General features: G+C 40.6%; 2 protein-coding genes and 1 pseudogene across 12 annotated transcripts in view; 1 reads left to right on the forward strand and 2 right to left on the reverse strand.

Annotated features, from left to right (window-relative positions):
* Positions 1 to 15,934, reverse strand: part of BABAM2 (BRISC and BRCA1 A complex member 2) — a 491,572-nt gene that overhangs the window by 423,087 nt on the left and 52,551 nt on the right. For 5 of the 9 annotated variants that reach the window (XM_079940869.1, XM_079940870.1, XM_079940873.1 and 2 more), the window contains one exon: positions 10,189 to 10,340. In XM_079940869.1, coding sequence (XP_079796995.1) covers positions 10,189 to 10,316 — 128 coding nt within the window. In that variant the 5' untranslated portion in view covers positions 10,317 to 10,340. Of the gene's footprint in view, positions 1 to 10,188; positions 10,341 to 10,888; positions 11,053 to 13,512; positions 13,536 to 13,972; positions 14,262 to 15,934 lie in introns of those variants that run through there. The other 4 variants (XM_079940875.1, XM_079940871.1, XM_079940877.1 and 1 more) reach the window with 4 other exon arrangements.
* Positions 1,498 to 1,717, reverse strand: LOC307196226 (mitochondrial import receptor subunit TOM6 homolog; annotated as a pseudogene). The gene has a single exon. The product of its transcript is annotated as a mitochondrial import receptor subunit TOM6 homolog (transcript).
* RBKS (ribokinase) overlaps positions 14,353 to 15,934 on the forward strand; it is a 74,080-nt gene continuing 72,498 nt past the window's right edge. For both annotated transcript variants that reach the window (XM_079940881.1, XM_079940882.1), the window contains exon 1: positions 14,353 to 14,569. In XM_079940881.1, coding sequence (XP_079797007.1) covers positions 14,475 to 14,569 — 95 coding nt within the window. In that variant the 5' untranslated portion in view covers positions 14,353 to 14,474. The remainder of the gene's footprint in view (positions 14,570 to 15,934) is intronic.

The following is a 15,934-nucleotide window of genomic DNA, read 5'->3' on the forward strand; positions in this document are numbered from 1 at the left end:
TGTGGAATCCTAGCAAAAGTTCCCAAGGCCAGTGACTGCAGGGTTCACTGAGCCAAGGCCAATAACACCACACTGACTTTTCCAAAAAAATCCTAAGTACAAAATATCCACAACCCCACCCACCACTGCCCTCACTAGCTCTCCACCTTCCAGCAGGGCTCCCTAATCTAGCCTGCACACCATCTTACCAGGCCTTGCCAGGCAGGCTTCTTCAACCCTCTGCTAAGAACTGCTGCATGTCTCTGCCCAAGACAAACAATGTTCAATCTCTAATAGCTGTTGAAAACTGTTAGGTTCTATCTGCTGGAAAAAAAAAAAAAAAATTGATCTCTCCATGCCCATTCATTCTTCAACCTAATCAAATATTCCAAATTATATCCACCTGCAGGGTCTAAGTTAGCCACATTAACTTTTTCCTGTCTCCATAGATCTCCAAAAGGCAATGAACAGGATAGAAAGTTACCCTGGAAACAAAAGTCTCTGACTCGCCTGTCCTTTTCTGCTCTATGATTTCTGACCTTTGTAATATATGTGTGAGCTCCCTTTTTTTTTTTTTTTTAAGATTTAATTTTATTTCTTTTTAGCTGCGTTGGGTCTTCGTTACTGCGAGGGCTTTCTCTAGTTGCAGCGAGCAGGGGCTACACTTCGTTGCGGTGCACGGGCTTCTCATTGCGGTGGCTTCTCTTATTGCGGAGCACGGGCTCTAGGTGCACAGGCTTCAGTAGTTGTGGCACACAGGCTCAGTAGTTGTGGCACACAGGCTTAGTTGCTCGACAGCATGTGGGATCTTCCCAGACCAGGGCTCGAACCTGTGTCCCCTGCATTGGCAGGAGGATTCTTAACCACCCCACGACCAGGGAAGCCCCCATGTGTGAGCTCTTACCTTGCTCTGCTCGCCTGGGTCTTATTAGACAGCTCCTTTATATCGTTTGCATAGACACTCATTCTTTATAGAGTCCCTGATTCTGGAATGCCAATGTGATTCTACCAACTAACAACAATAATACAGTGAAATAATAAATATATATAATATACATATAAACTATGAAAATATATTATATATACATTATACATAGTTATAATAATAATATAATAGTAGCTACCATTTATTGAGCACTATGACCAAGCTATTCTAAGTGCTTTATATAAGCTATTTCATTTCATCTCCATAACTACTTTTTATTTTGTCTTTACGTGCAGTCTTTAGTTCAAGTATTTGTTAAAATACCATTAGGTTATTCCTCAGGACAAGAGCAAAGATCATCCCCTGCAGAAGCTTAGGAACTATGTACAGAACTTTACAGAACAGAAAACAACACTTTAGCTGAAGCCTGACTGCTCACCAGTGATTGGTGTTCTGAGTGGACTCAGCGAAGAAAGGAAATCAAGCAGAGAAGGAAAGGTGCCCCTCTGGGCAAGTCTTATGATGGTCACAGACTGGAGGCTCTGTTTCTGGAAGGTTCAAGTACAGCCAGGGATTCTGTGTGTCTTTTTTGGCTACACGCCAGGCTGAGGGGCCATTAGTTTAATGTCACTCAAATTCCTGGCCAGCCAAACTCCCGCAGCAAAAAGTCCCAAACTGAGGATCAAGTTCTTCCAGAAATCCTATCGGGGCGAAGTGGTAGACACCCCGAAGCCAATATCCCACACCGTCCGGAATTTCAGGAGCTTCATTTGCCGAGCCGGCAGTGTTCATGTCAACCCCACTGGAAGCCATAGCAGCATTTTTGGGCTCCGCAAGGCCTCTCACCCCCATAACTACTTAATAAGATAATTATTAATATCATCCCCATTTAAGAGAAAGCACGGAAAGGGTATGTAACTTGCCAAAGGTCATAAGCTACTAAGCAGTAAAATCAGGATTCAAACTCAGACCTCATTGGCTGAAAAACCTACATTCTCACCATTATATCATGCTGTGATCCAACACCTCTAAAGATGGCTCACTGGGTTCCAGCCCCATCCACCCTGACTTCTGGCTTGTGCCTACCCAGCCCCTCTCCCCAGCCTTGCTTGAGCTCTTCTGGTCCTGGCTATGTTTCTTTTCTCCAAATTCTTAAGTATTCTTAAGTATTCTGATAAGAGATTACTGAATTATTAAATTTTCCAATATGTCTCCTGATTCTACTTTAAATTCTATAATGGCTTTCCTATATGCCAATAAACCACTAAGAATTTCTACATGATAGCAGCCAAAGAATAAACATCTAGGAAGTTAACAGTAAATGTGCAGGAACAAAATGAAGAAAACACAAACCTTTATTCACATACACAAAAATGGATGTGACTAAGAGAAATTGACCATGTTCCTAAAGATGTATACTCAATATTATAAAGCAGGAATACTCAATATTGTAAGACTATGATCCAAGGGCCACTTACCTATTTTTTTAATAAAATTTTGTTAGAACACATTTATTCATTTTTGTATCGTCATAGATTTTGTGCTACAATGGCAAAGCTAAGTAGTTGCAACACAAACAGTAAGATGGTAAATATTTTGATACCTAAAATATTTACTATCTGACCCTTTACAGAAAGTTTGCTGACCCTTGTTGTAAAGATGTCCATTCTCTCCAAATAAATAAAGAAGTTTTATAATGTCAAACTCCCAGCAGGTGAGACCACAAGTACTCGAACATATTATAAAGCTATAATAATTGAAAAGCGATATAATTGTACAAGGCAAATACAGACCATTGAAAAGAAATAGAAGGTCAGAAATAAATATAAGAATTTAGCATATAAGATGGCATTTCAAAATAGTGACTGAGTAAAGGATTTATTTTATAAACAGTGTTGGAATAACTAGATAATTATTTAGAAAAGTAATAAAATCCCATTCCTACAGTGTATTATACACCAAAATAAATTCCAGATTAATTGACTACTTTTCAATAAAAATGAAACTATTACAGAAGAAAATATAGGTGGTCTCAAAGTAGAAAAGGCATTAATTGTGCAAAATGTTAAAAGAATCCATGAAGGAAATAGATTTGATGACAACTTACAAAGTAAAAGTTTTGGCATATCAAAGATAAATACAAAAGGAGATTCTTTACAACCCCATGTTATAGCAAAAGATAGATACAAACTGAACAACTATCAATAATAACTGATTAAATTATAGTACATTCACACACTGGAATATATGCAGAGATTAAAAAGGAGGCAGCAGCTCTAGAAGTACTAATATGAAATAATCTTCAAAATATCAAGTTAATATGAATGTTTAATATGTTACTATATCAGTTATCTATTACTACATAACAAGCCATCCCAAAACTTAGTGGCCTAAGAAAACAATTTTTATTTCTCATCAATCTGCGGGTTGGCCAGTCAGTTCTGCTGGTCTCTCCCTGGCTCACCCACTCAGCGGTACTCAGCTGATGGGTTGGCTGTGCTCAGCTGAGCTGAGCACAGCTGGGACAGCTGGGATACCTGAGCCATTCTTTCTAAAGGAAACTGGACTAGGAGACTTCTGAACATGGTTGTGGGGCTCTTCCATGAGAGTGAAAAAGAACACAAGGCCTCTTAGGGCCTAGACTAAGAAGCCACACAACATCATTTTCACCACACTCTACTGGTAAAAGCAAGTCACAAAGCCAGCCCAGATTCAAGGGGTGAGGAAGTAGACTCTACCTGCTGATGAAAGGAAGGACAAAATCATATTCAAAGGAGAAGAGATAAATAGAGAGGCAGGCTTTATCAGGAGCCATTACTGTAATAATTTACCACAGCTATTGCTTATATAGAAATAAAAAAAAAAAAGAGGGCTTACATCAACAAAGAACACCTCTAAAAAGAAGTAAAAGAAGCTGGTAAGCAGTAGTTTCCTCCAGAGAAGAAAATTTGGGGAAAGGAATAGAAAGGAGACTTATCTTCTGCTTAATACCCTTTTGTATCTTTTATTTTTTTTACCTTTTATTTTTTGTATGTTGTACATTTATTACTGCCTCAAAAATGAATGCTATTTAAGATATTCTGCATATTGAATAAATTAATTGAATGACACTGAAAACTTCGGGAAAAACCATCTGTAATACCTGTGACAAAAGGTTAATCTTCCTAATACATAAAAAGTTTACAAATCAATAAGAAAAAGACAAATACCCCACCAAAAAAATGGACAAATGTCATTAATTCGTAATTTTCACACACACACACAGACATGCAAACACATGCCAATAAGTGAAGCAAAATAAAAGAGCAAATACCATTTCTGTCTATTGAATTAGCAAGTAATATTACAAAATTTATAATACTGATATTATCAAAACTAGAGGAACTAGCATCCTCATATACTACTAGTGGGAGTATAAATTGATAATACATTTCTGAAAACAAGTATGTGTACATTTACATATCCTTACATATAAATACAATAAACCAATATATTAAATACATCAAAAGCCTTAAAATTTACATATTCTTTGGTCTAATAATTGAAATTTTGCTGACACATAGGAATATATACATCCATAGAGGCACTTTAACTTTTTATAGCCCCAGTGAAAAGACCTCCAGATAATGAAACTGACAATCACCTAATAAAAAGGCCAGGTTTTTTACTGCCTGAAAAACAGTTCCTGGACCCAATTCCAATGTACATGTGGAGGCTTTCCCATACCAACAGCAATTCTCACCCTACTGGTTTCTGACAGTTCAACTCCATTCTGACTCTATCTATCCAGAGATAAAATCAGATTCCACAGCTAAAGGGCTCAGTCCCATAAGACCACCTCCACTTCAGATGCCAGGGACCCACTGGCTATAAATCAGAGGTTCCCACCACCCCCTCCTCAGGTTCTACTAATTTGCAAGGACAGCTCACAGAACTCAGGAAAACCCATTTACTCACTAGATTACTGACTCACTATAAAGGGACATTAAAGGATCGAATCAACAGCCACAACTTCTGGGTTTTTATGGCAGCTGCATTATTACATAGGCATGATTGATTAAATCATTGGCCATTAGTGATTGATTCAACCTCTAGCCCCTCTTCCCTCCCCAAAGGTCAAGGGGTGGGACTGAAAGTTCCAACCTTCCAAGCACAGGGTTTGTTCTCCTGGCAACCAGCTCCCACCCTTGGGTGGGATCCAAAAGTCACCTTCCCTCAAGCATTTGCAGGAACTGAGGACAAGAGACCAAATATTACTTCACCGCTCTTGCCATTCAGGAAATTTCAAGGGTTTGGGGAGCTATGAGCCTAGAACTGTGGCTGAAGACCAAATATATATGAGATAAACATAAATCACAACACCACACTGCTTGATCACAACGCAGTGAAGCTCAGTAGTTGACAAGCCCACCTATGCTCAAAGAGCTTCAAATTCACATTTTAGAACTTCAGCCTTTAATAGACATGGACAGCCAAGAATCATCAGTTTAAGGAAAGCCACCAACATGAAAGACAGCAAAACAGAGATAATGCAAGGTATAGAAGAAATATTTAAACATTTTTTAAACATTTAGTCAATTATACCTCAACTGAAAAAAAAAAAACTACAGTTAATATCCTACAGAAAAGAAAATACTACATCCATAAAACAACAATATGTGTTGGGGGTCCCCAAGCTTACAGATCAAGGCCTCCAAAATTCAAAAGGAAGATAATTTGCAACCTACACTTTTGCACCTGCCCAAATTATCAACCAAGTTTAAAGTAGAATAAAGATATTTTCAGACTTTCAGGTACTCAAAAATGAACCTCCTCTTCTCCTTTTCTTAGGATGCTATTGGAGTACATGCTCCAACAAAGCTAGAGGGTAAAACAAGAAAGTAAGATATGAGATTCATCACAGGAAAGAGGCAAAGGGAATGATACAGTGATACAATGAGAGCTGCCTGGCAGACCTAGACAACAATCAATCCAGATTAAAGCCGTTCCTCCATCAATCTTCTCACCTTCCCATGTCAGCAGATGGCATGACCATCTACCTACCCACTCACTCAAGCTAAAAAGAAGTCATTCTTGATTCTCTCTCAAAACCCAAATTTGGGCTTCCCTGGTGGCGCAGTGGTTGAGAGTCCACCTGCCAATGCAGGGGACACGGGTTCATGCCCCGGTCCGGGAGGATCCCACATGCCGCGGAGCGGCTGGGCCCGTGAGCCATGGCCGCTAAGCCTGCGTGTCCGGAGCCTGTGCTCCGCAATGGGAGAGGCCACAACAGTGAGAGGCCCGAGTACCACAAAAAAAAAAAAAAAAAGGAAAACTTTAAAATTCTTAGAGAAAAATATATTACTTTTGTGTAGGACAGAATTTCCTGAAGTGGTCCCTTTCTCTCTCTTACAAATACACACACACACACACACACACACACGCACGGGCACAAATCTAAAAAGGAAAATATTGATGAATCTGACTTCATTAAATTAAAACTTCTGGACATCAGTAGCACCAAATTAAGAACATAAGCCACAGACTAAATGCAGATATTTGTAATATATGTAACTGCCGAAAGATTAGTATCCAAAATACGTAAATAATATTTTAAGATCAATAAAAATATATATAAACAATCCACTTAAAAGACGGGCAGGGCTTCCCTGGTGGCACAGTAGTTAAGAATCCGCCTGCCAATGCAGGGGACACAGGTTCGCTCCGTGGTCCAGGAAGATCCCACATGCCACGAAGCAACTAAGCCCGTGCGCCACAACTACTGAGCCTGCGCTCTAGAGCCCGCAAGCCACACTACTGAGCCTGCGTGCCACAACTACTGAAGCCCGCGCTCCCAGAGCCTGTGCTCCGCAACAAGAGAAGCCACCACAATGAGAAGCCCACGCACCACAACGAAGAGTAGCCCCCCATCGCCACAACTAGAGAAAGCCCGCGTGCAGCAATGAAGACCCACCGCAGCCAAAAACAAATAAAAAAAAATTTTTTTAAGAGTATTAAAAAATTAATTAATTAAACAAGAATCCTGGCCTTAATACTGACAGCCTAGCAACGGAGTTTAGAAACACACATAATCTTAGATAAGGTAGAAAGATTTAGTTGCCATAAGAGAAATAAAGATGAATTGCGATTACAAAAAAAGCAAACAAAACTTACTTTGCATAGATTCTTGCCTATCTATTCCTTCTGTGAGTCAGACCTAGAATATAGATACTCTGGTACCTCATCTCTTCAAGGGCAAGTAACTATATACAGTAACAAGACTGGTTCTTATGACCTCTAAAAATCAGTCTCCTCAGTTTATACTTCCGTGTACACTGTGTCCTACAGGGTATGTGCCAGTTGAGTTAATAGAAATTCCAAATGTTAATCCCAATTCTCATAACTGAGTGCTGCTGATCTAAAAGAAAGGGAAATGCCAAAAGTGACACACCAAAAGAAAAAAATTCTCTTCTCTAACTCTGTCATTGTTTTGCTATAGAAACTTGAGGAATTCACACTTTGGTTGACGGAAGGACCGAGGAAAGAATTGTTAATGAGCTTCGAAAGAACTTTCATGAATCTTTCAGCCAAGTACTACATAAAAGGCATCAATAATGCTCTAGATTCATAAGGCTTTTCACATCATTTTATGTGTAGCAGCTTTGTTAATGTAGGTAGAGGTATTTTTATTCTTTTTTTAAATCAAAAGAAAGTAAATTCCATAAATACTACAAGTCATTAAACACTGTTTCAAATATTTTTCACAGAGCGAGTCCAGACACAGCCAGGTTTAGTGGATTCATTTCAAATTGATCATCAGATCCACTATTTGCATTTAAACACTCAACTACGGCTTCCCTGGTGGCGCAGGGGTTGAGAATCCGCCTGCCGATGCAGGGGACACGGGTTCGTGCCCCGGTCCGAGAGGGTCCCACATGCCGCGGAGCGGCTGGGCCCGTGGGCCATGGCCACTGAGACTGCGCGTCCAGAGCCTGCGCTCCACAACGGGAGAGGCCGCAACAGTGAGAGGCCCGCGTACAGCAAAAAAAAAAAAAAAAAAAAAAAAAAAAAAAAAAAAAAAACAAATAAACACTCAACTAAACATTCAGGATTTGGGAAGCACCAAAAAGGGAGTCTACAAAAAAGTAAAGTGACCTTATGTTGATGAATCCAACTGTTCTTTCAGAATACCAATAAAGGAGTAGGAAGTTCAGGTTTACATGTTTATATCATCTTACATAAACCAGTCCCCAGTCCTCTGGGCATCAGTCCCCTCTCATGTCTTCAATACCTCTGAAAAGAATGCTTGTGACAAACTAAAGAAAAAACACCTTTTTGCATGTCCTAGCCATTCAAGCCAGTAAACATCCCTGGTACACAGATGTGTTTTTTTTTTAATGACAACTTTAATGAGATATAATTCACAAACTATAAAATTCACCCTTATAGGTGCATAAATCCGTCATTTTTTGGTATATTTACAGAGTTGTGTAACCATCACCACTAACTAATTTTAGAACATTTTCATTACCCCAAAAGGAAACCCCAGGCCTGCTGATTAATTAAATTGAAGGTAATAACAGACCTTTTAAAAAACAGCCTACCATTCCAATAAAATGTCCAACTAACTTAGTCTTCTCTAACTTACTACCTTGTATCAAGGTCTTCAGCTTAGTCTGAAAATAGCAAGATTTGCAGAAGGCAAAAACAAAAGAGCTTAAAAAACAAAAGCTAAAAGAATCAAGAATGTAATGTTTCTAGTAAGAAAATGCTCAAAAAATGATGGGGATATGCTCAAAAGCCAATTTGACAGGGCTCTCAGTGACAAAGACTAGAACTACTGAGCCAAAAAAATAAATGAATATAGTATTTGGATTATAACCAACAGAATAAAATAAATACCTAAAATTTCATACTGACATAAATAAATAACAGAATAAATAAATAATTGGGGGGTGGGAAGGAATAGTGCTTCTTTACAGAATTCAAATTACTAAATGTGGGAGGAATAGGGACATTAAAAATCACCCTTATACAAGAACCACAGTAACAATTATTGCAGGCAAGAACAATTAATGGATGCTGAAATTAATGGACAAAAGTATGATGAGAAACAGAACATCTGCACAGTCTCAAAATGTCACTCCACACTTACGAATTACAAAGGGAAAGTCAGTTAACTTTACAGTAGAGAAACCTGGTACACACAATCTTAACCAAGTGGTCAAAGTTAATATACCAATAACTAGACTTATGAACATCATGTACTCCCTGATTTGATGCACTGAAAATGGTTCAACATCTCTTCTGTAGTATTCTTGGGTGGAAAAATAATGTGTTTCTCACTCTAATAAAGGGAAGACATTAGGCAAACCTGTACTGAGCAACATTTTACAAAGTAACTAACCAGTGCTACCTTTAAAAGCTTCAAAATCATGAAAGACAAAGAAAGACAGGAACTGTCACAGGTAAATGCAATTTGTATCCTGGATTGGATCCTGGACCAAAAAAGGACATTAATGGGAAAACTGGCAAAATTCAAATAAGGCTTACAGAGTAATTATCATCATGTAATGATGATAATTTTCTGTAGCATTTTTGTAACTTTTCTTTAAGTAAATGTATTTCAAAATAAAAAGTTGGGTTTGTTTTTTTTTTTAATTGGGGTATAGTTGTTTTACAATGTTGTGTTAGTTTCTACTGTACAGAGAAGTGGAGTTCCCCGTGCTATACAGCAGGTTCTTAGTAGTTATCTATTTTATACATATTAGTATATATATGTCAATCCCAATCTCCCAGTTCATCCCACTCCCCACCCCCCGCTTTCCCCCCCTTGGAAAAAGTTGGGATTTTAATGCAACATTTCTGGCCTGAGATATTACTGTTTCAACTCAGTTGTGAAAAATGACTCATTGTTGGCTAGCTATTATAAATTTCCTATTAGGAGAGGCTATCAAATAATGTCAGATTCACAATCTTAAATCCCAGCTCTTACAGTGCATACTGAATTGCAGAAGACACAGCAAGAAAACAAGTCAATGATGAAAAACACACTTGCTAAAAACCACACGGCACGCTGTTAACAAAGAGATATGCCTTTAAAATAAAAAAGAACATTCTGATCATAAAGCGATGGCCCACAGCACAGCTAAAACAACTTGAAACATAAAATGTCAAGAACTGGACAAAACCAGTCAACACGTGATAAGGTCATGACTTGATGAATTTCTGTGGTGTTCAATTTTTACAAGCCTGGTGAGAAAGGTTTGCTATTAGCTAAAGCTTGGATTGGTTCTGGTACATACCCTGATTTCAAGTCAGTTATCCTCAAACAGTTTGTAGCATCCAGTCCCACTTTCCCGTTGCGGACCACGCTAGATATGAATGGGGAGAGCATTGGAGAAATTCGGTTCAAGGCCACTTCCGGAGACATTTTAACTTGACTTGCAGATCACCACTGAAAGGAGAAGGAAAGAATGATGATCAGAATATCCAAAGGAACGAGATATAACAAGCTTCCTGGAAACTAGCACAGCACACAGAAGTATCTCTTGCATGATACCTTATTTCCTGTCTTAGAGCAGCCTCTTCAAATGACCCCCTGGAAGAACCTATCTCCCTACTGCTCACCTATTTGGGACGCAGACTTTTCAGGAGCAGCAGCAACCCCTGAAATCCAATTTCCTCCCCCTTTCCAAAGCCAATTTCTACGTTGCCTCACTGTACTTAAAAGCTGTCCCACTCTATCTTACAATTGGCAGGTCCTACTTTAGTTGAAGCCTCAAGTCTTCACTGACAATCCTCTTCCGCATCACACAAAACGCACACACCACTAGGTTAGGAATCCCTCCCTCTGTGTCCCCACAAAGAGTAAGAACGTGATTGATAAAACTACGTAAAATTCTAGAAGCAGCATATGCTACTTGCAATTGTTACTTACTGGAAATTATTTACTTCTGCTATACCTCCCTTAATTACTTCCCCTCCACAGTGTATTATAATTACCTGCTTAGTGATCTCTCCCCTGCGGAACTGTCTTTTTTTTTTTAATAAATTTATTTACTTATTTAGGCTGCGTTGGGTCTTGGTTGCTGCGTACGGGCTTTCTCTAGTGGCGGGGAGAGGGGGCTACCCTTTGTTGCGGTGCACGGGCTTCTCATTGCAGTGGCTTCGCTTATTGCGGAGCATGGGCTCTAGAGTGCAGGCTCTGTAGTTGTGGTGCACGGGCTTAGTTGCTCCGCAGCATGTGGGATCTTCCTGGACCAGGGCTTGAACCCATGTCCCCTGCATTGGCAGGAGGATTCTTAACCACTGCGCCATTAGGGAATTCACCTGCAATACTATCTTGAATCCCTAGTGTTTAACAAAAGTACCTGGCACACACTAAGCACCCAATAAACATCTTTTAATAACTGTGTGAATAAGGAGACAAAAGCTAGAGAAATGTTTAGGTATGAAGAGAAGACATTATGCCCTCAAAAAATCTGGTAGAAGATAGCATATCTGAGATGTGGCAAAAATCTACTTAACAATTAAATCATGAAAGCACACACCTATCCAGATATTAAGCAACACAAACTAACATGGATCTAAAAGTTTTTGACTTTAAGGCACTAAGAAGTTCTTAGACTTGAAAATACAAAAGTAAAAGCAATAAATCATCTCTAAATTACTTGGAAACCCACGGGGCTGGAGGAGGGAGTACCTGAATTCCTCTTAATAGATTTCTAAATGAAAGCCTCCACTTTCAGAGGTGAATAAGTCAATTTAAATGATCATTTTCTTCCTCGATCTGAAAGGATAATCCCACATCAAAAGCAAATTAATTTCCTGCAAGTTACAATTACAGGTAAATGATGTTCTCGTTCTAGTTTTCATATATTATGCCATATGAGGCTTTACAGCTCCATGCTAAACGTTGAAAACTAGTACCTGTTTTAATCACTTCAGAGTGGTAATAAAGGGCAGAACTGCAGTGATCTTTCAAAAAATAACACTGTGACCCTACATAGTGATGACACCCAGAAGTACCTCTGAAGCAGAAAAAGCTTTATACTTTAGTACTCAAATCATCCTTTCTGCAAATATAAAACGACCTCCTCTTCCGACCACTTAACAGATGATCTTCCTCCACCATTCCAATATTTCATCACAAAATAAGAATAAACATCTAATGCACTGTATTCAGTCATTAAAATCATGTACATTTTCATAACACTTTATCACTTATAAAGAGCTTCCATATACATTAGTGCAGTGGACCTTCACAACTCTGGACGGTAAGGCATATATTAGAATTCCCATTTTACAGATGATATGGATAACTTTTATAATTTGTCTTTTAATAGTATACTAGACCATATTATCACTTTGAAGTCTATTTTTTTCCTATTCTGCAACATTTCCACTTTTATTTCTACCCACTGATGTCACAGTTCTTGAAAGGATGCTTATCTAGATCATATGCAAAACAGAAATACTCATCTTGGAAAAAGCAAAAGGACCTTACTTACATTACAAAATTATTCTTCCATGTATTTCCCCACAATACCTATTATTATTTGACCTCTCATTTCTATGAAAAAGGGAAACAGAACCAACACATTCTGAAAATCTACTGAGTATCAAGCACTATATTATACATCTCTATCTGTAATTTCATTTACTTCCCAATAACTACCTTGTTCTCTGATTAGTATTATTGTTCCCATTTCACAGATAAGAAAACTAACGCTCGGCAAGACTAAGTAACTTGTTCAAAGTCACAAACCTAGCAAGCAGAGGATCGGAATTCAAATTCAGATCTCTCTCAAAGTCCACTATACTCATCTTCTTCTCAAATAAACATAACTTCAATCACCAAAGAGAAAAGCATCAAAGTGAATTTATGTTTCTTTTAACACATACATCTAGTAAAATGAACAAAAAGTCATGAATTTAAACTAATGGTTGCTTGACAACTAGAAAAAATTAGACTACTCTTGGCCTACTGCTGAAGCTGGCCTGAGTGACTCACTAGGCAAATGCTAAAGGGAACAAACCTGCTCCAGAAACCAAACTATACTTCAGGTGACAACACCCCATCCAATTCAGCAACTCTCATGACCTTAGAATGACACCTGAAGGAATGAATTTGTCTTTGTTTCCAGAACAGCCATAATACTATCTTTTGACAGTGCAAGATTTCATGCAGCATTAAAATGTTTCAACCGTAGCTGTTGTGACTTCTCTGAGGAAAAAAAAAAAAACCTGACTCCAAAATCAGAGGTCACCGAACAGCCAAAACTGATGGCTGTTTGGCATTTGAGCCAGGGACACGGATGAGAGATCACCCCCCAGTAGTAGCTTTTACACATCAAAGCACAATAATAGATCCCAGATAGTCAAAATTTTACGGTGGCCAGCCTCCCTTGAACGCCAGTTGTGCATTTTCTACTTCCTGATTTTGACGTATAACATACACAAGGAAAATGCAAAAATACAATTTTTACAGGGGTCTGCTGCCTCAAGATAGGGTCACATGAGGTCCTCTGATGGGTAGTCTGGGGAATACAAAGACGTCTAAAGCATCGCCTAGTTTCTTGCAATTAAGATGGGATGACAAACACGGAAACATGTGCCCAGCTTACGTCATGGAACGGAAAGGGGTGGCGTCCTGCTGCGTCACGTCGACGTCATACAGCGCACGAGGGAAGTTACACTGGGGAAGCAATTTCTCCAAGGGGCAACATTCAAGAAAAACAAGTCGGCTCGAACCCAAAGAATGACCACCCCGCTCTAAAAGGGAACAACTAAAAGGGGACGCTCTTCCTTCCCCCAAATTGTATGATTCCCTCATCAGGCGGGAAGGAGGGAGTCTGAGCTTATTCAGGGACCAAGGGGCGGGCTAAGTGTGGAGAGAGCAGCCTCTGGCCTTGGGGGCTCGTTCTTGAGGGGACCAGCGTCATGGGGATGAGCAGGGCATCTTTGGAACAGGGGCCTTCTCTATAGGAAGAGAAGGCGAGCCCTGGGCATATTTAAACCACGGTCCTCAGCGCCACCTGTGCGACTCGGGATCCAACCTCCCCGCACCAGCCCCAGTCCAGGTACCTGGAACTTAGTCCGATCGGTAACCGGCGACTACGTGGGGGTACAGGTTACCCGAGCGCGCCCCCGACCGACGCACCAACCTGCGCGCGCACCGCGGGCCAGATGCGTGCGCGTCCCCGGACGTCCCGCCCCGCCCCGTCCCCTCTGCGGCCCAGGAGCCGGGCGGCGTGCGCGTCCCCGGCCGCACCAGGCCGGGCGCTCGGAAGGGCGTCCCTGTAGTGCCTGAAAGTTCCTTCCTCCGCGCCTGCCTCGTGTGCGGCGAGCTGCGCGGAGCGTGGAACGATTAGGAGGGCTGTGTAACGAGATGCTGTGCAGGGAGACAATTCCTGGGAGAACTGGGGGCAGTAGGTGGGCGGGGTTATTTCGGGCATCCAGGTGGGCGACCCTCGTGGGCGTCCGGAAGGCCCGCGGCGTTAGGGAGCTTGGGAGCTGGGTCTCTGGTTACGGTGTCGGGCAAAGGTTAAAGGGCAGCCTCCAGGTGGGAGAGCGCCGACTTAGCGCAATGGCCGCATCTGGGGAGCCCGGGAGGCAGTGGCAGGAGGAGGTGGCGGCGGCGGCGGTGGTGGTGGTGGGCTCCTGCATGACCGACCTGGTCAGGTTAGTCCGGGGCCCTCACGTAGAGTCTGCGGCTGGAGCGAAGGGCGGACTGCGCTCTCTCTTCTCACTGCTTTGGCACTGGGGCTTTGGGGATGTTGACTTGTGGTGTGAGCTCCAGGTTTCCGCAGCCCGCAGCGTGCCTCGATAGGGTAGAAGAAGCAGGGTTTGAGTTTGTAAACGTAACTGTCAGATGAGGGAACGTAAAGGCCGGGCTGTAGGGAAAGCTCTAGTGTAACTAGCAGCGCCTCCAAAGACCTGCTGCTGTTTCCTTGACCAGACTGCTGAACTCTCCTCTGGCTAGCCGAGTGACTTTGGCCACGTCATTTTACCCCCGAGAATGTGCCCGCCTCACAGCGTTGTTTGAAGGCTGAATGAACTAAAGTGTTTTGAGCTATAATATTATCCAGATTGGGTATTATCCGTGTGAACGTGTATAAAATGAGTGGAGCAGAGGTCAAAATTTTAGGCGGTCATCTTTCACCGTATTGATTGTTGGCTTTCCCGCATTTCATCTTTACCGCATATTTTTCACTATTAGAGTAACCATAGGTTACCTATGGCAAACCAAGTGTGAGTCAAAATAAAAACCCGTAAGCACAATATTTACAACCATTAAAAAAAATGTGATCAAATAAACAAAATATGCTAGATGAAAATAGTTGAGTTAGGTCAGTGAGATTGGATGAAGAGATCTTCCCAATTTATCTTTTTTTTAATGAAAATGGCTTTTTTGATTGTAAAAGCAATGTTTATTTATTATAAAGAAAAAAAACATATCCCAAGAAATCCTACCATTCAGGTTGCTTCAGTTTAATTTTTTGGTGAGTGGCATTTTAGATATAATGCTATTTTTATATTATAAAAATAAAAGATGATCATACTACAGTAAGACTTTATCTGTCCTGCAACCTTGCTTTTCCAAAGGATAGCCGAGAACCTGGAAATATTAAATAAAAAGGCCTTGGGACAATCAGAATAAGTCACCAAATCCCTGCACTAAACCACCTGTGTTTTACTTAGAAAATAGTTTTAAGGCCTTCACATAACCAACTTAATCTTACATTGCTTAAAATATTTATAAACTAGGTTATCACATTTGCAGACCGAGATTAGAAAGGTGGAAATTAGAAAGGGGGAGAGACTGCAAGGGGCAGGTATAGTAATCACCAAAAACTTGTAAGTGAGGAGAGTGTATCAACAAACAACAAAAGAGTTTTAAATGCCAAGAGCCTGGGGGAATTCCCTGGCGGTCCGGTGTTTAGGACTCTGCCCTTCCACTGATGTGGGCCCAGGTTCAGTCCTTGATCAGGGAACTAAGATCCCACAGGTGTGCAAGTGTGGCAAAAAAAAAACAAAACACCAAGA

This window comes from Stenella coeruleoalba, assembly GCF_951394435.1.
Source record: "Stenella coeruleoalba genome assembly, chromosome: 13".
In the NCBI taxonomy this organism is placed as follows: Eukaryota; Metazoa; Chordata; class Mammalia; order Artiodactyla; family Delphinidae; genus Stenella; species Stenella coeruleoalba.